The sequence below is a fragment of the Delphinapterus leucas genome, chromosome 11 (genome assembly GCF_059928025.1).
Source record: "Delphinapterus leucas isolate spDelLeu-1000000601 "Yukka" chromosome 11, BTC_Dleu_Yukka2, whole genome shotgun sequence".
Lineage (NCBI taxonomy): Eukaryota > Metazoa > Chordata > Mammalia > Artiodactyla > Monodontidae > Delphinapterus > Delphinapterus leucas.
This window is the reverse complement of record NC_143139.1, coordinates 14,779,969-14,806,536: the sequence shown is the minus strand read 5'-3', so window position 1 is coordinate 14,806,536 and position 26,568 is coordinate 14,779,969. Positions and strand designations below refer to the sequence as shown.

The following is a 26,568-nucleotide window of genomic DNA, read 5'->3' as shown; positions in this document are numbered from 1 at the left end:
GCCCTTCATAAAGTCCTTTCCTTGCTGTATATTTTCTGTGGCTGCCATAACAAATTAATACTAACTGATGGCTTAAACAATAGAAATTAATCTCACAGTTCGGGACACCAGAAGTTTGAAATCAAGATAGGTTGTACTCCCTTTCAAGGCTCTAGGGGAAAATCCTTCCTTGCCTCTTCCAGCTTCTGGTGACCCTGGACAATCCTTGGCTCTGGGCTATATTGACTCCACCTCCACATGGCCTTTTCTGTTTGTGTGCATCTTCTCCTCTGTCTCTTATAAGGACACTTGTCATTGGATTTAGGACCCACCCTGATAATAAAGGATGATTTAATCTCAAGATTTTAAATTTAATTACATCTTCAAATACCCTTTTTCCAAATAAGGTCTTAGTTACAGGTTCCTGGAGTTAAGATGTAGGTATATCTTTTGGGGAGCCCCATTCAACCCAATATCTCACTACCAGCTAGTGACAGCTGTTTGTTTCTTATTCAAAACGGAAAGGGGCACTGAGTTTAAGTTTCTAAAATTGTTATATGATGGGGGAGGGGCCTCCTAGTTGTGAACTCCAAGTGCTACTGTACCCATTTACAGTCACCTTTTAGGGTGCAAATTGTGATTGAAAGCTTTTAAACCTTCCCAATCCAAAGCTTATTGTTAACTCCCTTTTCATGAAAAATAGGGGATACTCATCCTACATCACCCTTCCAACAGTAACTCCAAGTCAATTTCCCTTTTCAGGAAGGCTACCCACAGTGATGGCAAGTAGTCAAGATGGTTTCTGTGCAAGCCTGTTTATTCATAACTCAGTATCTGATGAGGCAACATTCTGATCAGTGGCAGTGACAGGTGGAAGCAGTGGATGCAGGGAGAGCTATTTAGGAGGTATAGGATTATAGGGCTTGGTAAACAACTGGGCATATTCGTGAGAAATGGGGAAGATCCAGAAAAGCCTCCAAGACCTGAGTGAGCAGGGTAAGCTGCTGCATTCAGTGTTGAACATGCTGAATATGAGGAAGCAGGAGCTCACCCGAGTGGAGAAAAATCATTAAACTGATGTCTGATGGATCTCTATCTTTTTTTAAAATTACAGGGTATTGGCTTTTGTTGTTGTTTTGTTTTTTAAGGAAAGATATATTGAGAATATTTTTAAGTGTATCATGCAGGGTCTGAGCTGCATCTTTAAAGTTTTAACTCAATATTCTACACACAAAAAATCAATATTCTACAAACAAATGTCCCCTAACTATGATGCTATGCACCAGCAGCTATTATTTTTTAACTCCAAGATATATTCTAAATATATGTAATGTTCTTTGATGCTTAGGATATTTTGCCTGATTCTTAATTTTTATTTAAGTTTTAAAAGAATGTGGGTAATTAAATATTTCCCTCCATGTTTTCCTTTTCCTTTTCCATATTTTCACAAATTAAGCATTCAGAAACAAGCAGTCCATTTATAACTTATATTCTTTTCTAGCCCTTCTTACTCATAACTTATACTCTTTTCTAGCCCTTCTAACTTACTCTCTTAAATCAGTGAGAAGAGAAACGGGCTTTGTTATTGGTTTTTCTCTTTTTTATAAGGGTGAGAACCATACTTAGAAAGTCTTTCCTCCTAACTTCTTTGGAAACAGTGACATTATTGTATTTATTGTGAATCTGCAAGTATGACATTGATTGACAACTTTGCACTCATTGTTGTCTTTCAAATTACTCCACTTTTCACACCCTTTTAGCAGATGAAGAACTTACTAAGGTGGCTCTAGAATTAGTTTTATAACAATCAATATATTAGGATAAGTCCTTAATATTTTATTCTATTTTTTAAAAATTATCTTTCTATATGCTTTTTTACTTTATATATTTTATATTATGTTTTGGTTCAAATATTTTAAATCAAGATTGTTAGGTGGTCATGTTATTTTTTAATATGCCTTCATTTGAATAAACATATATTAAAAAAGTGAAAAGTGAAAAAAAGTGAAGTTTTAAGGGAAATAAACATTGAGGTTAATGGAGTTCTAGCTTTATTATGACAGTGAAACACCAACTAGTGTATCCACTTAACTTCCCACCAAAGTAGCTGATCGAAAAATGTTAGGGAATAAGACTCAATTCAGAGCTGGATAAGAGAGTCTATTTAGTGATAGGCCCACTGTTGGCCAATGTATCTGATGCCTAATTATACTGACATACTAGAGGAAAATGCCCTAGCATTTCTATTAGGAATTTGAAATGAAATTCAGCATCAAATCAAATATTAGTGCTTGACAATTCCTTGTATTTCTATTTTGTTATGAAATCCTTGAGTCATTTTCATGGGAAGAGTGATGTCAACACGAGTAATGTTTTTTGAAGCAGAAAAACATGATATTCAAAAATGATATTGACTTCCTTTTTTTCTTATTAAAGTTCTCCACTAGCAATTGAAGCAATAAATGATGCTTGTTATACATATGTGAGGACAAAGGATAGATTCAATTTCATCCTTAGGTCACTGACATTTGTAATTGCTAAAATTTTTGTGTGAATTTACAATGTTATAATAAAAGTAGGGAGAACAGCATCCAAAGAATAGCTTGTTCAGTAGGATCAGGAGCAGGTTATGATGAGGAATTCTGGTATCTCTTAAATAAGTCTGACTTCTCCACTAATAATACTCAAAATGTATGCTTTGGGAAAAGTTTAGTGCTGTAGGAATTTTTAACTCAAAGAGCACATATTGGTCTTTAGACCCCACTGTTTATAACTAATATTGTACAGAAAATTTCTTTTAAAGCATACATTCTTCCAAAACATACACAGTCTTATAACTAGATTTTATATTGAAATATTAAGCAAGTAGACGTGATCACACGTAGACCTTGTGATTTAAAGCTATAGGAAAGGTATCATGCAGATTTAAAATTCTGGTTGGATTTAAAGAGCAGCAACGGTATGAAAGGAAGATTTTGAAGATGATGACAGTTAAATTATACTCATAAATAAAAATAACCTTGACGAAGACTCAAATTTGGCTGAATTTTAAGTGGAAGTTTGTATCAATTACAAGGGAAAGCTGCCCCACAGAGAAAAGTTGACAATAAAAAAAGGTATTCTAACCTATTTTGGTTAATCTTACCAGTGAAGACGATGGGCAATCTGGATGCTTTGCAGTGAGCGGTGTAACAGAAGTTGCACTAGAGGACTTTCAAGGTTCCATTCAAACTTGACAGCCTGAAATAAGAGATACAATTAGTTTCCTTTTTTTTTTTTTTCCTCAGTAACAAAATTATAGCAAATACAAAGGGACCTAAGAGTCTTGAGAAAGACAGGGAAAACAGCATCAATGTTTTAACAAAATGTTTATTATTTGATAGCTTTATTAGCTGGTGTATAACTAATAACAGAGCATACACACAACACACAATTGGGGGTGTGTAGTCTGCTTCCTTTCCTTATTTTTGCTTTAGTATCACAGGATAATAAATAGGAGCAGGTTGTTGGTGGAGTTCAACCATGCCTAGGAAGAGAATCTTGGCACAAAAAATAATATCATGAACAGTGTCTTGGATATAAAAATGGCATTATTAAGCAGTAGATGTTTCTCTTCTTTTGGAGATGAAATTAATACACACTCAAAGCCTTAACTGAAATCACCAACTGAGTATTAATCTGAAGGCTTTGAAGCTTTCCTTATAGGTTTCAAAGCTGACTGTTCCCACCATAATTCACCCATCCCCAAATCTCCCATGCCTTCATCTGCACTGGGAACAACTTTCTAATGTTTTCTAGTATACCCAACCTGGTGGGAAACACAATCATCAAAAGCAACCTTTGATCTCCTTCGGGACCTAATTCAGACCTCCACCCACACTCTATAGGGACTTCACCATTGGCAGTCAGTAAGTATCTGGGCCCCCATCATCTCAGGAATCTGAATAAGTTGTGAAAATGAAAGTCAGGCTTTCTTCCTATCTTCCTAAAAATGCTTATTCCTGCTTGAGAAGCAAAGCTTCTATGGTTTGTTGCCCAGTAAGCCATTTAAGTCTCTCTCTCTCTCTCTCTCTCTCTCACACACACACACACACACACACACACACAAACACACACACACACACACACACACACACACAGAGTTTAAGCCAGGTTTTATATCACAGTATAGACAGCAGAAAAAAGTGGGTACAACGTTCATTTAATGCACACCTGAAGAAACTAACCATCCTCAAGGATGGGGACATTTATGAATTCCCAAAGTGTGAGAATGTCAAAGATGATTTCAGAAAATTTGCATAATCTCTGAATGTTGTCTGAATATATAAAGACCATAATGTGTGTTGTCTTAAACTGCAGTTGCGGGCTTCTTTAATTTACATGCTAATACTGGATTGACTAGACCATGGGTTGTGTTCATGCCCTTATAGTGAACATATCCTATGAGCATATGACCAGGAGAGATGTCTCAGAATTTATTTCCGTGCTTGTCTTTTAGCTTTCTTTTCAGATTTCCCTGTGATTTCTTTCTGAACCCAGTAACTACTTATTGATCTTGAATTGCCGTCCTTGCTTCCAAACTCCCTGCTCACTCTGTCTACTGCTACAGTTTCCACCTGCATCCTGCCTCACCATCTAGGAGGTAGGCAATATTTTTGGTGCATACTGCATTATTTTGAACTCTCTTCTTGAAACCTACCTGCATTGTTATGGCTTGTGGTTTGCAGTACCTCTGGGTCTGTATCTTATTTGATTTCTAGCTATAAGCCATACATTCTGTTTTCATTATGGTCTTAAAGTCCATTCTTATTGCTCTTTAATTTAGCCTGTTTAATTCTAATAAAAGAATGCATTACAAAAATAACATGATTCCAGAAAATAATCAGCAGGGTAGGATTTGATTATGTCTTGGAAAGTATTTTTTTAAACACCTTTATTGGAGTATAATTGCTTTACAATGGTGTGTTAGTTTTTGCTTTATAACAAAGTGAATCAACTATACATATACATATATACCCATATCTCCTCCCTCATGCATCTCCCTCCCACCCCTCTAGGTCACAAAGCACTGAGTTGATCTCCCTGTGCTATGTGGCTGATTCCCACTAGCTATCTATTTTATATTTGGTAGTATGCATAAGTCCATGCCACCCTCTCACTTCGTCCCAGCTTCCCCTTCCCCTTCCCCTGTCCTCAAGTCCATTCTCTACATCTGCGTCTTTATTGCTGTCCTGTCACTAGGTTCATCAGACCTTTTTTTTTTTTTAGATTCCATATATATGTTTTAGCATATGGTATTTGTTTTTCTCTTTCTGACTTACTTCACTCTGTACAACAGACTCTAGGTCCATCCACCTCACTACAAACAACTTAATTTTGTTTCTTTTTATGGCTGAGAAATATTCCATTGTATATATGTGCCACACCTTCTTTAACTATTCATCTGTCGATTGACACTTAGGTTGCTTCCATGTCGTGGCTACTGTAAACAGAGCTGCAGTGAACACTGTGGTACACAATTCTTTTAGAATTCTGGTTTTCTCAGGGTATATGCCCAGTAGTGGGATTGCTGAGTCGTATGGTAGTTCTATTTTTAGTTTTTTAAGGAACCTCCATACTGTCCTCCATAGTGGCTGTATCAACTTACATTCCCACCAACAGTGAATAGGGTTCTCTTTTCTCCACACCCTCCCAGGCATTTATCATTTGTAGATTTTTTGATGATGGCCATTCTGATTGGTGTGAGGTGATACCTCACTGTAGTTTTGATTTGCATTTCTCTAATGATTAGTGATGCTGAGCATTCTTTCATGTGTTTGTTGGCAATCTGTATGTCTTCTTTGGAGAAATGTCTGTTTGGGTCTTCTGCCCATGTTTGGATTAGGTTGTTTGTTTTTTTGATGTTGAGCTGCATGAGCTGCTTGTAAATTTTGGAGATTAATCCTTTGTCAGTTGCTTCAACGCAAATATTTTTTCCCATTCTGAGGGTTGTCTTTTCGTCTCATTTACGGTTTCCTTTCCTGTGCAAAAGATTTTAAGTTTCATTAGGTCCCATTTATTTATTTTTGTTTTTATTTCCATTTCTCTGATGGGTCAAAAAGGATCTTGCTGTGATTTATGTCATAGAGTGTTCTGCCTATGTTTTCCTCTAAGAGTTTTATTGTGTCTGGACTTACATTTAGGTCTTTAATCCATTTTGAGTTTATTTTTGTGTATGGTGTTAGGGAGTGTTCTAATTTCATTCTTTTACATATAGCTGTCCAGTTTTCCCAGCACCACTTATTGAAGAGGCAATCTTTTCTCCATTGTATATTCTTGCCTCCTTTATCAAAGATAAGGTGACCATATGTGCATGGCTTTATCTCTGGGCTTTCTATCCTGTTCCATTGATCTATATTTCTGTTTTTGTGCCAGTACCATACTGTCTTGATTACTGCAGCTTTTTGTATAGTCTGAAGGCCAGAAGCCTGATTCCTCCAGCTCCGTTTTTCTTTCACAAGATGGCTTTGGCTATGTGGGGTTTTTGGTGTTTCCACACAAATTCTGAAATTCTTTGTTCTAGTTATGTGAAAAATTCCATTGGTAGTTTGATAGGAATTGCATTGAATCTGTAGATTACTTGGGTAGTAGAGTAATTTTCACAATGTTGATTCTTCCAATCCAAAAACATGGTATATCTCTCCATCTTTTTGTATCATCTTTAATATCTGTCATCAGTGTCTTATAGTTTTCTGCATACAGGTCTTCTGTCTCCTTAGGTAGGTTTATTCCTAGGTATTTTATTATTTTTGTTGCAATGGTAAATGGGAGTGATTCCTTAATTTCTCTTTCAGAGTTTTCATCATGAGGGTACAGGAATGCAAGAGATTTCTGTGCATTAATTTTGTTTCCTGCTACTTTACCAAATTCATTGATTAGCTCTAGTAGGTTTCTAGTAGAGTGTTTAGGACTCTCTATGTATAGTATCAAGTCATCTGCAAACAGTGAGAGTTTTACTTCTTTTCCGATTTGGATTCCTTTATTTCTTTTTCTTCTCTGATGGCTGTGGCTAAAACTTCCAAAACTATGTTGAATAATAGTGGTAAGAGTGGACAACCTTGTCTTTTTCCTGATCTTTGTGAAAATGGTTTCAGTTTTTCACTGTTAAGAATGATGTTTGCTGTGGGTTTGTCATATATGGCCTTTATTATGTTGAGGTAAGTTCCCTCTATGTCTACTCTCTGGAGGGTTTTTGTCATAAAGGGGTGTTGAATTTTGTCAAAAGCTTTTTCTTCATCTATTGAAATGATCATATGATCTTTCTCCTTCAATTTGTTAATATGGTGTATCACATTTATTGATTTGCATATATTGAAGAATTCTTGCATTCCTGGGATAAACTCCAATTGATCATGGTGTGTGATGCTTTTAATGTGCTGTTGGATTCTGGTTGCTAGTATTTTGTTGAGGATTTTTGCATCTATGTTCATCAGTGATATTGGCCTGTAGTTTTCTTTCTTTGTGACATCTTTGTCTGGTTTTGGTATCAGGGTGATGGTGGCCTTGCAGAATGAGTTTGGAAGTGTTCCTCCCTCTGCTATATTTTGGAAGAGTTTGAGAAGGATAGGTGTTAGCTCTTCTCTAAATGTTTGATACAATTCGCTTATGAAGCCATCTGGTCCTGGGCTTTTGTTTGTTGGAAGATTTTTAATCACAGTCTCAATTTCAGTGCTTGTGATTGGTCTATTTATATTTTCTATTTCTTCCTGGTTCATTCTCAGAAGGTTGTGCTTTTCTAAGAATTTGTCCATTATGTCCAGGTTGTCCATTTTATTGGCATATATTTGCTTGTAGTAATCTCTCATGATCCTTTGTATTTCTGCAGTGTCAGTTGTTACTTCTCCTTTTTCATTTCTAATTCTGTTGATTTGAGTCTTCTCCCTTTTTTTCTTGATGAGTCTGGCTAATAGTTTTTCAATTTCAATTATCTTCTCAAAGAACCAGCTTTTAGTTTTATTGATCTTCGCTGCTGTTTCCTTCATTTCTTTATCATTTCTTTCTGACCGGATCTTTATGATTTCTTTCCTTCTGCTAACTTTGGGGTTTTTTTCTTCTTCTTTCTCTAATTGCTTTAGGTGTAAGGTTAGCTTGTTTATTTGAGATGTTTCTTGTTTCTTGAGGTATGATTGTATTGCTATAAACTTCCCTCTTAGAACTGCTTTTGCTGCATCCCATAGGTTTGGTGTCATCGTGTTTTCATTGTCAGTTGTTTCTGGGTATTTTCTGATTTCCTCTTCGGTTTGTTCAATGATCTCTTGGTTATTAAGTAGCATATTGTGTTGGTAATTTTTATAGATTTTTTTTCCTGTAATTGATATCTAGTCTCATAGCGTTGTGGTCAGAAAAGATACTTGATACGATTTCAATTTTCTTAAATTTACCAAGGTTTGATTTGTGACCCAAGATATGATCTATCCTGGAGAATGTTCCATGAGCATTTGAGAAGAAAGTGTATTCTGTTGTTTTGAGATGGAATGTCCTATAAATATCAATTAATTCCATCTTGTTAAATGTATTATTTAAACCTTGTGTTTCCTTTTTTATGTTCATTTTGGATGATCTCTTCATTGGTGAAAATTGGGTGTTAAAGCCCCCTACTAGTATTGTGTTACTGTTGATTTCCCCTTTTATGGCTGTTAGCATTTGACTTAGGTATTGAGGTGCTTCTATGTTGGGTGCATAAATATTTACAGTTGTTATGTCTTCTTCTTGGATTGATCCTTTGATCATTATGTAGAGTCCCTCTTTGTCTCTTGTAATAGTCTTTATTTTAAAGCCTATTTTGTTTGATATGAGAATTGCTACTCCAGCTTTCTTTGGTTTCCATTGGCAGGGAATATCTTTTTCCATTCCTCACTTTCAGTCTGTTTGTGTCCCTAGGTCTTCAGTGTGTCTCTTGTAGACAGCATAAATATGGGCCTTGTTTTTGTATCCATTCAGCCAGTCTGTGTCTTTTGGTTGGAGCATTTTATCCATTTACATTTAAGGTAATTATCGATATGTATTTTCCTATTACCATTATCATAATTGTTTTGGGTTTTTTATTGTAGATCTTTTCCTTCTCTTGTGTTTCTTGCCTAGAGAAGTTCCTTTAGCATTTGTTGTAAAGCTGGTGTGGTGGTATGAATTCTCTTAGCTTTTGCTTGTCTGTAAAGGTTTTAATTTCTCTATCAAATCTGAATGAGATCCTTGCTGGGTAGAGTAATCTTGGTTGTAGGTTTTTCCCTTTCATCACTTTAAATATTTCCTGCCACTCCATTCTGGCTTGCAGAGTTTCTCCTGAAAGACCAACTGTTAACCTTATGTGGATTCCCTTGTATGTTATTTGTTGTTTTTCCCTTGCTGCTTTTGCTTTTAATATTTTTTCTTTGCATTTAATTTTCTTTTTTTGCAGTACGTGGGACTCTCACTGTTGTGGCCTCTCCCGTTGCGGAGCATAGGCTCCAAATGCGCAGGTGGCTCACGGGCCCAGCCACTCCGTGGCATGTGGGGTCTTCCCAGACCGGGGCACGAACCCGTGTCCCCTGCATCAGCAGGCGGACTCTCAACTACTGCACCCCCAGGGAAGCCCCTGCATTTAATTTTTGATAGTGTAATTAATATGTGTCTTGGCATGTTTCTCCTTGGATTTATCCTGTATGGGACTCCCTGTGCTCCCTGGACTTAATTATTTCCTTTCCATATTAGGGAAGTTTTGAACTGTAATCTCTTCAAATATTTTCTCAGTCCTTTTCTTTTTCTCTTCTGCTTCTGGGACCCCTATACTTGGAATGTTCATGTGTTTAATGTTGTCCCAGAGGTCTCTGAGACTGTCCTCAATTCTTTTCATTCTTTTTTCTTTATTCTGCTTTGCAGTAGTTATTTCCACTATTTCATCTTCCCGGTCACTTATCTGTTCTTCTGCCTCAGTTATTCTGCTATTGATTCCTTCTAGAGAACTTTTAATTTCATTTATTGTGTTGTTCATCATTGTTTGTTTTTCTTTTTAGTTGTTATAGGTCCTTGTTAAACTTTTCTTGTATTTTCTCCATTCTATTTCCAAGATTTTGGATCATCTTTACTACGATTATTCTGAATTTTTTTTCACATAGACTGCATATTTGCTCTTCATTTGTTTGGTCTGGAGGGTTTTTACCTTGCTCCTTCATCTGCTGTGTGTTTCTCTATCTTGTCATTGTGCTTAACTTACTGTGTTTGGGGTCTCCTTTTCAGAGGCTGCAGGTCTGTAGTTCCCCTTGTTTTTGATATCTGCCCCCAGTGGCTAAGGTTGGTTCAGTGGATTGTGTAGGCTTCCTGGTGGAGGGGACTAGTGCCTGTGTTATGGTGGATGAGGCTGGATCTTGTGTTTCTGGTGGGCAGGCTTGCATCTGATGGTGTGTTTTGGGGTGTCTGTGACCTTATTCTGATTTTAGGCAGCCTCTCTGCTAATGGGTGGGGTTGTGTTCCTGTCTTGCTAGTTTTTTGGCATTGGTTTTCTAGCACTGTAGTTTGCTGGTCGTTGAGTGGAGCTGGGTCTTGGCGTTGAGATGGAGATCTCTGGGAGAGCTTTCACGATTTGATATTATGTGGAGCCGGGAGGTCTCTGGTGGACCAATGTACTGAACTCTGCTCTCCCACCTTAGAGGCACATGGCTGACAGCTGGCCGGAGCACCAAGACCCTGTCAGCCAAACGGCTCAGAAGAAAAGGGAGAAAAAAAGAAAGAAAGAAAAATAAAATAAAATAAATTTATTAAAGTACCAAATAAAAATTAATTTTTTAAAATAAAAAATTGTAAAGTAATTAAAAAAAAATAAAGGACAGACAGAACCCTAGGACAAATGGTAAAAGCAAAGCTATACAGACAAAATCACACAAAGTAGCATACACATACACACTCACAAAAAGAGAATAAGGAAAAAAATATATATATTGCTGTTCCCATAGTCCACCACCTCAATTCTGGGATGATTCGTTGTCTCTTCAGGTAGTCCAGAGATGCAGTGTACATCAAGTTGATTGTGGTGATTTAAGCTGCTGCTCCTGAGGCTTCCGGGAGAGATTTCCCTTTCTCTTCTTTGTTCGCACAGCTCCTGGAGTGCAGCTTTGGATTTAGCCCCGCCTCTGCATGTAGGTCGCCTGAGGGCATCTGTTCTTTGCTCAGACAGGATGGGGTTAAAGGAGCAGCTGATTCAGGGGCTCTGGCTCACTCAGGCTGGGGGGAGGGAGGGGTATGGAATGCGGGGGGAACCTGCGATGTCAGAGGCCAGTGTGACGTTGCACCAGCCTGAGGCTCCGTGTGTTCTCCAGGGGAAGTTGTCCCTGGATCACCGGACCCTGGCAGTGGCAGCTTGCACAGGATCCTGGGAGGGGAGGTGTGGATAGTGACCTGTGTTTGCACACAGGCTTCTTGGTGGCTGCAGCAGCAGCCTTAGCGTTTCATGCCCGTCTCTGGTGTCCACACAAATAGCTACGGCTCGCGCCCGTCTCTGGAGCTCGTTTAGGCGGTGCTCTGAATCCCCTCTCCTCATGCACCCCGAAACGGTGGTCTCTAGCCTCTTCGGCAGTTCCAGACTTTCCCCCAGACTCCCTCCCGGCTAGCTGTGGTGCACTAGCCCCCTTCACACTGTGTTCACGCAGCCAACCCCAGTCCTCTCCCTGGGATCCGACCTCCGAAGCCTGAGCCTCAGCTCCCAGCCCCGCCCGCCCCAGCGGGTGAGCAGACAAGCCTCTCAGGCTGGTGAGTGCTGGTCAGCACCGATCCTCTGGGCGGGAATCTCTCCACTTTGCCTTTCGCACCCCTGTGGCTGCGCTCTCCTCCGTGGCTCTGAAGCTTCCCCCCTGCCACACCCTGTCTCTGCCAGTGAAGGGGCTTCCTAGTGTGTGGAATCTTTTCCTCCTTCAGAGCTCCCTTCCATAGGTGCAGGTCCCAACCGTATTCTTTTGTCTCTGTTTTTTCTTTTTTCTTTGGCCCTACCCAGTTTCTTGCCTTTTGGGAAGTCTGACGTCTTCTGCCAGCGTTCAGTAGGTGTTCTGTAGGAGTTGTTCCACATGTAGATGTATTTCTGATGTATTTGTGGGGAGGAAGGTGATCTCTACGTCTTACTCTTCCACCATCTTGAAGGTCTCTCATGTCTTGGAAAGTTTTAATGTCAGGGTGGAGCACTGAAGTGTAAGGGCAAGCCCCACAATGAATGTTTTGAAAATTCTTCCCAACTTTCATTTATTTTTCCAGTCACATTTTAGATTTCTTTCCATCTCACATGAGTTTATAATCATCATTTTTAATTAGGAAATAGTTGCAACGCTACTCATCTTTATCTCTGTGTATTTGCTATGTTGGATCCTTTGTGCATCTTGTCTACGAATTTGCATTTACAGGCATATGGCTCTCAGCGACATTCCTGGTGCCAAGTGTTATTGATTCAGATTGGGGTTTTCAAATGGATTTAATCTATATAAACTTTTGTAAAAACTTACTTTTTTGAGTTGGGTTAGATATAGCAGGTTGCCCATATTCATGAGGCATGAGATGAATAGTGTTCCTGCAAGTTGCATTAAACTTCATTTTCACTACACTATCCTGGCAAGCCTAAGGAAGTCACAACTATAAGGAGTGGCAGAAGCAACTCTATGGCATATATATTTCTAAACCAGCTCTCTCTTTAGGAGGTCTTTAGAGAAGTGCATATTCTGTTTGTAAAGTAACATGGTATTCAAGTCTATTCATAGAAGCTCCCCACTTCAGTCTTAGGGTCTCCTGTCTTAAATTCAAAACCTGAGGCACCTGGCATTTAAAATAGCTTGTAACTACAACCTGACATTTCAGATAAGAAAATACCTGTGTTAAAAGCAAGACAAAAGAAAAACATAAAGACCACTATTTTAGGCCTATTCAGCATTCAGTATACAGTTAACTTAGAAAACAAATCATTGCTTATATTTTGGATATTCAATCATATATCAATACATGACCATTTGTGTAATTGTTTATATTTCAACATATTCAGACTAAATCCATCCTTGATCATATTTCTAGATAAATTTATATTATTTTCCAAAATTACTCCAATATTGTGATATTTGATGTCATAAAAGTGTACTATCTGGCAGCAGAATTTGGTTATTAGAAACTACTTTTATAAAATCTACAATTAATATTAGAATATGGGAAAATCAAGAAAAATATTATGAGCGGATGCCTAGTAAATGACTATTTTCTACATAATATTTATTTGGTTAATTTTTTATTGTTTTATATATACAGTTGGATACAAGTATTTCATCACAAGCATTTCTATTTTTTTCCTGTTCTAATTAATAAGTGAAGTCATTTTCTAAAAATTTTCCCTTTTGGCGTTTATACACCTTTTTTGTAACTGTAACCAATTTTGGCTAGAGAATGTCTGCGGTACCCATATTGACATATGAGCTATAATTTTTTAGCCCCCTGGCTGGCCAAATTGCAATTATCACTTTTATGTAGTCTATTGTTGATTCACTGGGAACTGTTTTAGAGAATTATTGGTTAAAATCCTGGAGTCCCTTGGCAAATTTGCTGTTCTTACCTGAACTAGCTGTGGGAGATATTCCAGTAGTTCATCATTCAAGAGGTTGTCTAACTGTTGAACTGCAACTTTACGAATTTCTTGATCTGGAAAACTAATACAAAGTAAATATATCTATTAAGCTGTTAACAGTATAAAATAATGCATGAGAAATATCAAGAAAACAGAGAATTAATTTCACCTCCAGTGCATTAGATAAAATAATAATCTCACAATCAATTAAGTTGTTCATTAGCACCAAATAATCATTCTTTTTTCATAGTCTGTACTCTCCTATGAACTGCAGTAGAAAGTTGTTTTGACTTTCAGATCCCTGCCAGCTTTCCTGCCTATAAAATGTGGACTATAGAATATAAAAGATATTTTCTAAAATATATGAAAATTTTTGCTTATTATTTAGCCATATATTTAAGTAAATTATTACCAGCTGAAGACCTGATGGTATATATGATTAAAAATGGGATATGGTATATTTAAATGAGTTTTGGCCAGATGATAATGAAAACCAGAAATCTGAAGTATCTTACAATAAATAAGCACAAATAACTTAATACAGCTAAATCTTACTAGACTGTTAAGTTCCTGAGGGTAACTATGCCTTACTCATTTTTGGACTGCAGATGCCTGTTGTAAGATTTAGCACCAATCAGACACAATAAAAGTTTGTTACCGAACTAAATTTAGCTAGCATTTGAAACCCTGTAGTCGCTCTTCATATTGGCAGGTTTCTCATCTGTGGGTACATAGGGTTGACTGTACTACACCATTTTAAGTAAGGGACTTAAGCTTCTGCGTTTTGGTATCTGCAGAGGTCCTGGAACTAATCTCCTGAGGATGCTGAGGGACGACTGTGCTCCTCCGATGGGCTCCTCTGATTGCCATTCTCTTGCTCCATCAGTAGAAGTAGATTCAATCATCTCTAGCTCCTGGGAAGTGCCTAGATATAACTTTAACACCATACTTAGTATGTAGATTAGTAGATATAACAAGGGTATTGATAAGACCAATTAATTTTAAACAAGTCTTAAAAAATTAGTATGTATAATTTAAAACTTGAAGGAAACTTTTTATAGTAATTCACTTAAAAACAAAGACATGAATGAACAAAATTCCCAAATCCTTTTGTATGGGAACAAACAAAATGCTTTTCAACCAGTCAGGTGAGAGCTCTAAAGACTGGCTCTCAATACTGTGGAGGTCAGAAAACTTTAAAGTCTCCAAGGCCCAGTCTCTTTTCAACATGTCAGGTTACTGAAGGGTGAAATGAATACTATGCAGCTACAGTGTAAAGGAAAAAATGGCATTACTCAGTATCTCCCAACTGTCCCTGATAGCAGTTTGAAATGCACTGCTTAAACAGGTTACATATTTTTTCTTCATTTAAACTGAGCATTTTAATTGCAACAAGAATTTCACTTCCAAGGTTAGTCATCCAAAACCCCTATTTCTGACCTGCAGATACTTTTCCAATAATTTTCTCCCTATGAACATTCAAGCAATAAGACCTAGTGAGAATGTAGTCCAGGCACATCTCAAGAAGTACCGCTAAGGTCAGAAGATCTTAGCATAGCATTAAGCACAGATGGAGAGTAGAAATGGTGTAATAAAAATGCAAAGCTGGAAGAAGGTCAGCTTGTTTTAGCACACTAAGACTTTATTTTCCCCTAATGAAATGTGATTGACTAACTTATTATTCTCAATTATTAAACCATTTGTCTGTGGCTTGTAGATGTCAAGGTCAGTTTGAGGACAGTTTGAAGTCTTAGAGGGAATAGTTAGTTGGTATATTTTGTTGCCTAAGAGATGACTTAGGTCCGATACTAGTCATCCATGCTTTCCTGTGTGCCTATTTTATCTTATTGGTGTGAATGACAAGAAGGAAAAATAGAAAACAAACATCACAACAAAACAAAAACCTTTGGTGAACATTATGCTGGTAATTATGTATTTATTTCCAAACACTAGAAGGTAAACACTCTGAAAGCAGAAAAATTTTGCCTGTTTCATTCATATATGTGTCTGCATTGCCTCTAGATAGGTGGACACTCTCCACATATTTGAGAAATGTCTAAACTGAATTAATTATCATTCCACCTAAAACATCTCTACTATCAGACTTCTGTCTTGCAGTCCGTGTTATCACCTTTCTCCAGTCATGTAGGTCTTAAATTTTAATGGTTATATTTTCTCCCTCTTTGCCCTCTTCATTTAATTTTTCCCCCTTTCCATCTGGTGAAATTCTATTCATCCTTGAAGTCAAAGCTCAAGCATCAATTTACCAGTGAAGTTGTCCCAGCCACTTTCTAGCTCCCTGTTGAGTTCATCACACCCTTCTCTATGGGATTCTATACACATGGTTGAGGACAGGCTCAATCATTTATATCCCTAGTCCAAGCATAACTGAATATATCTGTGGAATTCCTAGTAGTCTCTTTTCTTTATATCTCATCAGTTGCCAAGTTCTGTTGATTTTTCTATCCCAATGGCTCTAGCATCTACACTTGTTTCAATTTCTTCTGCAACTGTCTATGCTAGGCCATAATTATCTCATGCTGGTATTAGCATTTTTCATAGCAATACCTTATAAAATTTCCTGAATTATTTTGTAAGTTCATTTCTCATAAACCATTAAATGGTTTTCTGTTTTCAAAGGATCTCTCAGGCCCATATTATTCATTTAGATATTCAAGGCTGGCTGAACACTCCAGATTTTTCTACTACTGTAATACTGAATAAACTGCTCTGGCTCATTGTATGTTATTTTTATTTTGAAAATGCTATGCTCATTCTCACCTTTGTGAGCACTGTAACCTCTGCTTGGAACACCCTCCCTTCTCTTCTTAAAGTCTTAGTCCTCCTTCAAAATGTGGATCAAATCCCCTTGAAGGCCACTATGCCAATCTTTAGCAATCACTCCTCTGAACTCCAAGGGCCTTGAGTGGTTAAATCCACTGGGCAATTAGGATATGCTAGTGTGTATTAGGATTTATCATTTTATATATATGTATCTTCATTCCTCAGCTAGTGAATATATAAACTGAAGATAAAGATTGTTCTATCTTCTTTTTTTTATTTCTAGAATTTAGCACCATGCTCCATACATGTTGAGTGATTAATAAAAATGCATTGGCCATGAAGATAATAATGAAGAAAATCATACTATGGAGCCCATCTTATTTCTTGTGTTCTGAGATAATTTACATTGGTAGCAATAGGCTTAATTCCACAAACACCACTCATACAAATTCCAGGTTTTTTTTTCCTCTCAAACAGTAAGAGAAAAACAAACCTGAAGGTAATGGAAAAGAAGGGTTTATTTTCTTTTTTTTTCAGGCTCCTCAGGAATAGGAGAACAAAAATCTAGTAATATTTGTATAGTATAGTCCAAAAGGAAAATTATATATTGTATTAACATGTGCAAATGCTGGGAAGAATGTTTTTGCACCTTCATAGAAAGGAATGTCTCTTTTTATTCATTACTGTTGCTTGATGTTCAGGAAGAAATTGGAAGAGAAATTGCCAAGAAATGAACCACAAGACATACTGAGATGTGGCTAAGACCTAAAGACATTAAAACATATCCAAATATAACTTGAATTTGACTATTTTAGGAAGAGTTGGCCACATTAAAAGAGACGCTGGCAGTGTTGGTGAAGTTCCTCGGAAATGGGCTCTTTCATATATTGCTGGCAATATACGGGAACATGTATTTAAAAAGAATCTTTAAAATGTGCTTACTCCTGGATCTAGCAATTCTACTTTGGGAATTTTTCCTAAGAAAGTAATCAAAGGTGTGTGTGAGGATATATGTATGCAAACAAAATTGGAAATAATATAAATATCTAAAAATAAGCAGTTAAGTTAAATGTGCTATGACCATATGATAAAATACATGCTGTCATTAAAATATTAAAATAAGATTTAATAATATGAGAATATTTTGAAAAAATTGTGCAATTTGTGCAGTATAATACCATTTAGAAAAATGCGTGCATTTTTCCATATGCTTAACAAGAAAGATGGAAAAGGAAGGATCAAAATATGAATACCAAATTTCTGGATGAAAATGTCATGGATGACTTTAGTTTTCTTTTTTATGCTTAGGTTTTCAAGTTTTCTATATGAAAGTTCTATTGGTTACTAAAAAAGTAATAATTTTTAAAGCAAGTCTCATTCAATTAACTATGAAAATATATTAATAATTGCAAATATATTACCACTAGAAAAAAGATCCAAATCATATGTCCTTTTAAGAGTGCACATTGTTGAGTAAAAGAACAAGCCTCATATCTTGTAGTTGATTGAGAATAACATGATAGGCCCAAATAGGGATCTGTGCCTCTGGAGAATTTATGCTTAATACCTTTTCAGGGCCATGAACTTAGCCACAGATCAATGGACAAACATGTTCCACAAATCCTGGCATTTCTTTCCTGTGATGTTGTCTGAAACTATTTAATCTTTGGGGATATAGTTGTTGGCATTTCATGCTCAGTAACTCGCTCCTCAATGAGGTGAGGGCTACCCATATTAGTTCTCTGACTGTGGTGTGATATTTACACACTGAAATGTCATATGTATCAGAAGAACGCAACCTATTTTGAATTTTCAACAAGCTACGTTGTTGTACTTTCAATGACCTGATTTGCTTGAAAAATAAGTATAATTTTTACCGATAATAAACCAGAGCCACTCTCTAGTGACCCTGCTAACCTTGGGATTACTAATTACTGTAGGCATGGACATAACACCTTGAGTCTGGGGAATAAACAAAAGTCCCATTAGAAGATTCATCAGGCTTATGTCAATTAGGTCCTTGTTTATATTTATAAGAAACTTCCTTATAATCAATAAGAAAATAATTTAAAATGTAATAAATGGAGATCTATCTGTTTTGAGGTATTAAAAGGATACAAGATCAGTAAAATTCCATTACTTGTTGGGAGGAGATTATGTAAGGTGAAACAAATTTTCATTTATTATGAAATTTTTAAAAATTAGGCATAAGAAAAGTCCAGTGAAATAGTCACTTATTTAAGGTTATTCATAATTTTTAAAATGTCCATTTAAGTAACTTTACGCTATCTAATTTAGGTTCCCAAGCATCTCTGAATACAGGAGCAAAAAAACAATTATGGTCAAAAGCAAAAACATCAAGACTGGCTTACTATTCAGTTTTACATGAGTTTCGTGAGCAGTGATTCTATATATTCAGGGTTTAGTTACTTCCGAATTGAGCTAACAATTGCATCCCTGGGATTTCTAAAAGGACAAGATACCATAGCTAAGGTAAATATAACTGTGTATGGTAATTGTTAAGGAATTACCTAAAAATAGCTTACTGTCCAATGAGGACATTTGGACACAAAGAAAAAATAATCCTTGAAGATTGACTGTAAAAGTTGACAGAAAGAATCTAAGACGTGGCAAAAACCCTCAAAATGTGAAAAATTAAGTAAAATTAAAACAACTTCGAGATAAACATTTTTCAAAGAAACTTCAGTGAAATATCAACTCTATATTTTGCCAACAATGTAGGGTAAACACAAAGTTTAAAGTCAAGCAGAGAAATAAGTTGGAATTGAATCTTTACATGGGCAGGAAAGGAAGAATACCAAGTATTTAGGTAATTTTTTGGCTCAAGGTAGAAGCAGAAACTGACCAGTGGTTAGAATCTGCTGTACAATAAAAGTTCTCCAATTTATTTTTTGGTATCTGGACCCTTTTACACTCTTAAAAATTATGGAAGATTCCAAAGAATTTTTGTTTATGTGAGTTATGTCTATCAACAATAATCAATTAGAAATAAAACCAGGACATTTCAGAAATATTTACCAATTCATTTTATATGACATTAATAAACCCATTACTGGCTAACATGAACACTATGTTTCTATGAAATATGTCTATATTTTCACAAAGAAAAAATTTAGTGAGAAGAATGATCCTGTTTAACATTTTTGTCTCTAATGTCTGGCTTAATGGAAGACAGCTGAATTCTCTATCTGCTTCAGTGTTAACTTTGTTGCAATATCGCATGTCATGTAGTCTATGGAAAATCCCACCCTACACTCATGAGTGAATGAGTGTGACAAAGAGAAATGACATCTTAGAATTATTATGGAAATAATTTCGATCTTGTGACATCGCTGTAAACATCCTTAGGACTATAGACATCACTTTGAAAACTTTGGATATACAACATAGTTTTGGTATGTTATTGTAGTGGGGCCATAAGTCAAGGAATCGGCACTTGTGCCCTGTTTCTAAGACAGCAGCACATCAACCTATGTCTTCCCTGAATGAATAATTGGCTTTGCAGTCATCTGACTTGGGAATTGTCATTCCCCCTCTTTTCCCTCAAACATTTATAATTTCTCTCATCTCGAGGCCTATAGGAATATCACAAAGGATTCAGACAAGCTTCAATAGGACCAGTGGAATTGTGAGGTGAAATTTCAACAGAAAAATACATCGTTCAATTTTTGCATTTGACTTGTTATTTTGTCATTTCTACTTTTTTATTATTTTCTTTCTTTTTCTCTTTTGTTCTTCTTTTTCTAGTTTGAAAAACGATATAGGGTCAATACCTTACTCAAAGAACTTGAAGTGATGGGTGAAAGCCAAATGCAATGTAACAAATGACCTTTAAAAAAAGCAGCTTGGAGTAAACTGAAAAGCAAAGAAATCTGAGGTCAAATTTAAGTGTAACAGAAATGTCAGACTTCTGAAAACACACTAAGAATTCAGGCATAATGCCATGAGGCTATTCACAGTTAAAAGCCCCAATGTCAGGTTAGAATTAGAAAACCACCAGAAGTACAGAACAGTTTTTCCAACAGGTTTTGAGTCTGATGACACACTCAGCATCAACTTGGAAGAAAAATGTCAATATGAATATCTTTGCTATTTTCAAAAAACAATCAGACGTGACAGAAGAAATTTTTTCCTGGGAAAAATGGTGAATAAGGCTTCTTTAAGATGATCGTCAACTTCTATCTACTGAATAACTCATGTTCCTTCAAAAATTTTCACATGATTACAAAATATTAGAATTCAAGGAAACTTGGAGACCTGGTTCAACCTCCTGATTGTACAGATGAAGAAAGTGAAACTCAGAGAGTTTGAGCTGTTTTCCTAAGGTCATTCATGGTGACACTGCAACTAGACTCCAAATATCCAGAATACTAGGCCAGTTTTTCTAGCAAGGCCTTCTAATCTTTTGACTAGATATTATCATATATGCTTATATGATACACACAAGACTAATTTGGGTGTATTTTTAATTTTATTTCATTCTAAATGGATCAAAGAGACATATAATAGTGAGCAGTGTAATTTGTCTGTTTGGATCGGGGCATTGGTCTAGTCATGAACCAAAAGGAATAAGAATGAATCATAGGCCCAAAGGGACATAGGAACTGTACAGACATTTCCTGATGGATAGTCTATGGACTTATGCATGGATATTGAGAATTAACTATATAGTCATGGTATTAATTAAAATTATTATTTAAAATTAAAGAGTAGTTATTGCTTTTGTTCCTCTTTATGAATGCATTTTGATTTTACTTATAGACAAGCTTAGAAAGGTCCTATTTTAAGCAAGTGGTATATTGAAAGCACAATGGAGAGATTTTGTGTTTGGATGCATTAGATGTTACATGCAAAAGCAGCATGATGTTAAGAAAAAACATAGGGATTTTGAATCTAAATATAAAGGTTCTTCTTATCTTATGCCCTCTCTCTCTAAACAAATTTATCTGCACCCTTGACTTAATTCACATTCTTCTCTGGAAGATTTCCAGATCGGAGTCTCTAGCTTAGATATCTTTGTTGAACCACAACCAGTCATCTCAAGCACACCTCAAAGCCAACATACAAACCCTGAACTGCAGTGTTCTTGTTCTATAATCTGTTTGTCACCCAGCGTGCCCCATCTTAGGGAATGCTTCTATTATCCTCCTACTTACATAAGACAGAAACCTAAAAAGTAATCCTTGATACCCCTCTTTTTCACTACTCCTCCCCATTCAATCCTGTCATTTTTACTTCTAAATGTTCTGATTCTCTTCATTTTATTATGTCACCACCACCACCTTCTAAGGCTGACTTGCCATTCTCTGACACCTGGACTACTTCTATAGCTCCCTATCTCATCTTCTCTCATCTACTTTTGCTTCCCTCACCAAATCCATGCTTCACTCAGAAACCAGAGGAATCTTTGAAAGATGAAGATCAATTCAAAATATTCTCTCACTGAAAATCATTTATGGCCTTCCTGTTGCTATCAGAATAAAGACCAAGTTGCTTAACATGGTCCTGTTTAGAAGACCTTAACATGATCTTCTAGTTCCATCTGAACATATCTGTTCATCTTATATCACACACTCCTTCCCTGGATTCCAGGCACACTGGCTCTCTTCCCGTTTCTTAAACACAGTTTCCGCATTTCATAGATTCCCTCTTCCCAGGAAGCTCTTCTCTTACTCTCCTTTTTCACCAATTCATTCCCACTCATCTTTGATCTGAAATCAAACATAACTTCCTCAGGGAAGAATTTTCCCACTCTGGAGAAAAGATTTGGGTCCTTTATGTTATCATGGAACCATGTGCTTTTCACTCAGAGCTGTTATAACACCTGTTATTTTACATTTATAATTTGGTAGTGGCCTATTTCTCCCCACCTCCAGTAGACTACAACTCCATAAAGGCAAGATTATGTATCTTTTTGCTTAATATGCTTGCTTCAGGGCCAAGCATAAGTAGGCCATCAATAAGTACCTATTGAGTGAATGAATAGACAAATTGGGTTTCAATTTCTTCATCTGTAAAATGGGGATCAGTAAAATGGAATTTGTAGATGTTGGTAACAATATTAAAGAGATTGTTTTATAGGCCGAATCACATAACATACTGTAAAAGAGCTTAATAAGTAAGCTATAAGTCATTATTCCATTGTCAAATATTTATTAAGTTGCTAACTTTTAACATATACATTTTGACAAGTGAATTTAAGCTTAGTGAAGCTTACTAGAAATGAAATTGTTCCCATGAATTTATTGATATTTACAATTTGGCACTGAAAAAAATCTGAAAACTCTGAACTCTCTTAAAAGTATAGTTATGGGGCTTCCCTGGTGGCGCAGTGGTTGAGAGTCCACCTGCCTATGCAGGGGACACAGGTTCGTGCCCCAGTCCAGGAAGATCTCACGTGCCACAGAGCAGCTGGGCCCATGAGCCATGGCCGCTGAGCCTGCACGTCCGGAGCCTGTGCTCCACAACAGGAGAGGCCACGAAAGTGAGAGGCCTGAGTATCGCAAAAAAAAAAAAAAAAAAAGTATAGTTATGATGAAGAGGATAATGACGATAAGAATGATTGGCAGCATGTACGGAAAGGTCTCATAAGTACTTTATCCTGCAAGGTACATGATGCTTATTACTCCCAAAACTTGTCCAAGGTCATTCAAGTAATAAGTGGCAGAGACAGATATGTTTGATTTCAAAGCTTATATTACCAACCATGAAATATGGAAGCAACTCCAGAAACTCTTCAAAAGTACACAAAGGCAAGATACATATCTTTGGGTTTATGCACTTCTATGTTTTTCATTTTTAGTATATCACCTTGACTCTCCCTTCATGGAGAATACTGAAACTTTCACATTTTTCTCTTCCATATCCATAGTTATCTAAAATCATATTCATATTTTTCCTTCCCTCCCAACTGAGAGGAACAAGTTACTCTCTTCCTCTCCTTGATAAAATTCCCATTTGCATTTTTGGTACAGGTTGTTGGCTGTTGGTGCCATCTCATTTTGTCAGTTCACCCATCCCTGTTTTCTGATCTTCCCTTCATGCATCTTTCATCTCAGTTTTTAAACATGCTTGAAGCTCTTTTATTTCAACAAACATATGAACCCCAAACACCAACCATTTTCTTACCTCCTCCAACTTTAGTGATCTTCTTGCCTTTACTAGCAATCCTATTCCAAGAGGCACAATTTATTTTTCTCCATTTCCTCTTCAAGGCCTTGAAGTATGGCATCCAACTTCACTACCCAAATCTGCTCTTTCTTCTATAATTCTTGTCTTGGTTAATGATGTAATTATTTATCATTTACCCAAATCAGAAAGCTCCAAGTCTTCCTTATTTCCTCTCTCTTTTTCACTTTCCTCTGAAATGTTTCTCAGATCTGTTCTGTAAATTTCTACTGATGCCTTGATCAGGCCCAGACTATTTTTCAAGTAGACTATTTCAATACTTGCATCTATCTAATATCCTTGCTCTTATTCTATTCTTTTTTCAGTCCACCCTTCACAATAATTCACAGAATTATCCCTGTATAAAATAAATCTGATTGTATGACTCCCATTCTTAAAATTCCATGGGCTGCAGTAAAGTTAGTTCCTAGTAATTACCTGACTCATGAGGCCCCAAACGACCTAAACTGAACCATTCTTTTCAACCTTGTCTCCCAGTACAATTCCCTTCTAATATTATATTAAATTACTATTCTCTGAACCTCCATAACTGTGACCATGCTAGTCTTTCTTCCTGGAACGCCATTTTCTCTTTTCTCCATTCAGGAAATTCCTATGAATGTTTCAAGTCAGAATTTAATTGCTTTGTGAAGCTTTTCTTACTTTCCTTGAGAGAATTTGCCTCTCTCTTCCTTGGGGGCATATAGCACTTAATACTTTGATTATAGTATAGGGTATATTGTGTGATCTTCAGTTTGAGTCTTTCCCTGTAAACTGTTTAGAGACAGTCATTATGACCTATTCGGCTTCTTTGATTCATTGCATGCCAATTTCCATGTACACATATTTTTGCTCAATAAATAAACAGAAAGGATACACCATCATCCATCACTTGATTACTTAGTCAGATGTGGAAGTTATAACTGTCTACCTTTTCCATATTCTACTCTGCCTGCTTACAATGCTAGTTAAGAATGGCTTTATCATACATTAATTAATCTCTACAATAAAGAATATAGTGGTTTGGTGCAAACATTTTTGTGGAACATTTTTCCAAGGAAACTGATTTTGAAAGCTAAGGCACTGCCTATTAAGTATTGCTCTTTTTCCTGCAAAACAATAATTGCACATCATGTAGGATGGCAAGTTCTGGTACCTTGTCAAATTTTTATTTAAGCTTCTGATGTAATCCTCTGATGCCAATTTAGAGTTACTATTTTTAAATGAATACCTCCCTTGAACCGCCTTCTAATTCCTTGGGTAATTTCTGCTTATTATTAGCAGTTGAATAGTTGCACCTGTGCACCAGGGTTCAAGAAAACAGCAACCATCTGCCAAGAACTACAGATCTTAGCCCTTGGTCTCTGGTATTCTGACAGTACTGCCTTCTCTAATGGAAGTATCAGTACCTGGTGAACAACACACTGCTAACACTCAGTCATGGAAATATTAACACCCTATGGCCCACACGAGCTAAATCAAATCTCAACGTGTCTCTGGCTAAAAATAAGCCAAAAGGAGGTGGTGAACCTTCAAACAGGATTAAGTAATCAATAATAGCAAAAATTTTCCAAGCTAGTAATGGAGCACACCAGTTCTCAGGAGGTTAAGCCATCGAAAAAATAAGACTATTCAAAGGAGAAAAAATACAGACTTCTGAAGAGCTCACCCTGACAACTCACTTAACAAGCATAAACTGTTTGTTCTCAGAGAAGTCAGCTTTTGAATTTAGAGAAGTTGAAAGGTTCATTTCTGGAAACAGCTTGTCCTCAAGTTTTTTAATAGTTCAGTTAAACTGAGAGTGGGAGTCATAGGATAAGTACAATGGAAATACTCCAACCTTTTCAGTGACCTGTTTTGATGCATGATAAGGAACTGTTCAATGTGCAAATAAATCCAGTTTCTACTAAGTTCCCTGAATGACGCTTAATAAACAGCTCTCTACTTTGAAGCCAGTCCCTATAACCTCTAAAAATCTGGTTATTCAGAAAAAAAGCAATTACACAGTGAAGTAGAAACATCCAAGCATAAGACAGTAAGTACTGCTATTTACTATAATCAAACTACTTTAGGATAGTTTTATTTACATATTTAGTATGTAAACAAATAGTATGTATTTATGTAGGAAGGCTGTAAGTCATAGTGTTAAGATTGCAATCTCCAAATCTCTGGATTTAACTCTAGCTCCTTAACTTACTAATGTCAGTTGGGCAACTTAACCCCCGTAAGCCTCAGTTTCCTCAATGGTAAAATTGGAATAATAATAGTATTTGCCTTAAGGTTATTGTAGATAATAAAACGAGGTCGTATTAAGGAGCACTAAGTAAAAATCTGATCTTTATATTTAAAACATTAAGTGAATCAAATAGATGTTCAGCATCTCTTTAAGTAGAGAAGGCTCCTATAAACAGAATTATGCTTAGTTATCAGAAACCAGAATATTGAAGTCCATCTAGTGAATCCTCTTATTTTATAAGCAAGAAAACTAATCAGTATTACAGGCTTCATTCTGACAAAGATTTTTGTAAGAAATATTACATGAACTTAACAAAAAATATTAGTTAACACATTTAAATGTCTTTAAAGTAGACCAAGGTACATTTTAATAAAACAATAATAAGTTACCCCCCCCAAAAAAAAACCACCAGTTAATGCTTTAGAAACTTTAGAAAGTTGTCCCGTAAGAAAATTATGCTTTAGAGATATAGTCATAGTTTTTACCTTTACAACTACTCTTTAAATATTTTTAATAGTTTTATAGAGATATAAATACCATACAATTCACTCAGAGTGTACAAAGTAATGATTTTTAGCATGTTTCTAGAGTTGTGGAACCATATCACTAAAAGAAACCTTATATCCATTGGTACTCATTCCCTATTTTCCCTCTCCTCTAGCCCTAGGTGATCTCTAATCTACTTTCTGTCTCTATCCATTTGCCTATTCTGGGTATCTCATATATGGATCATACAATATGTGGTCTTTTGTGACTAGCTTCTTTTGCTTAGCATGTTTTCAAG

The 26,568-nt window shown here is 36.4% G+C and overlaps 1 protein-coding gene across 6 annotated transcripts in view; it reads right to left on the bottom strand.

The window, feature by feature from the left end:
- PIK3C2G (phosphatidylinositol-4-phosphate 3-kinase catalytic subunit type 2 gamma) overlaps positions 1 to 26,568 on the bottom strand; it is a 385,825-nt gene that overhangs the window by 222,112 nt on the left and 137,145 nt on the right. For all 6 annotated transcript variants that reach the window (XM_089920361.1, XM_089920358.1, XM_089920360.1 and 3 more), the window contains 2 exons: positions 13,565 to 13,658; positions 3,125 to 3,219 (listed from right to left, as the gene is read on the bottom strand). In XM_089920361.1, the coding sequence (XP_089776487.1) occupies positions 3,125 to 3,219; positions 13,565 to 13,658 (189 nt within the window). The remainder of the gene's footprint in view (positions 1 to 3,124; positions 3,220 to 13,564; positions 13,659 to 26,568) is intronic.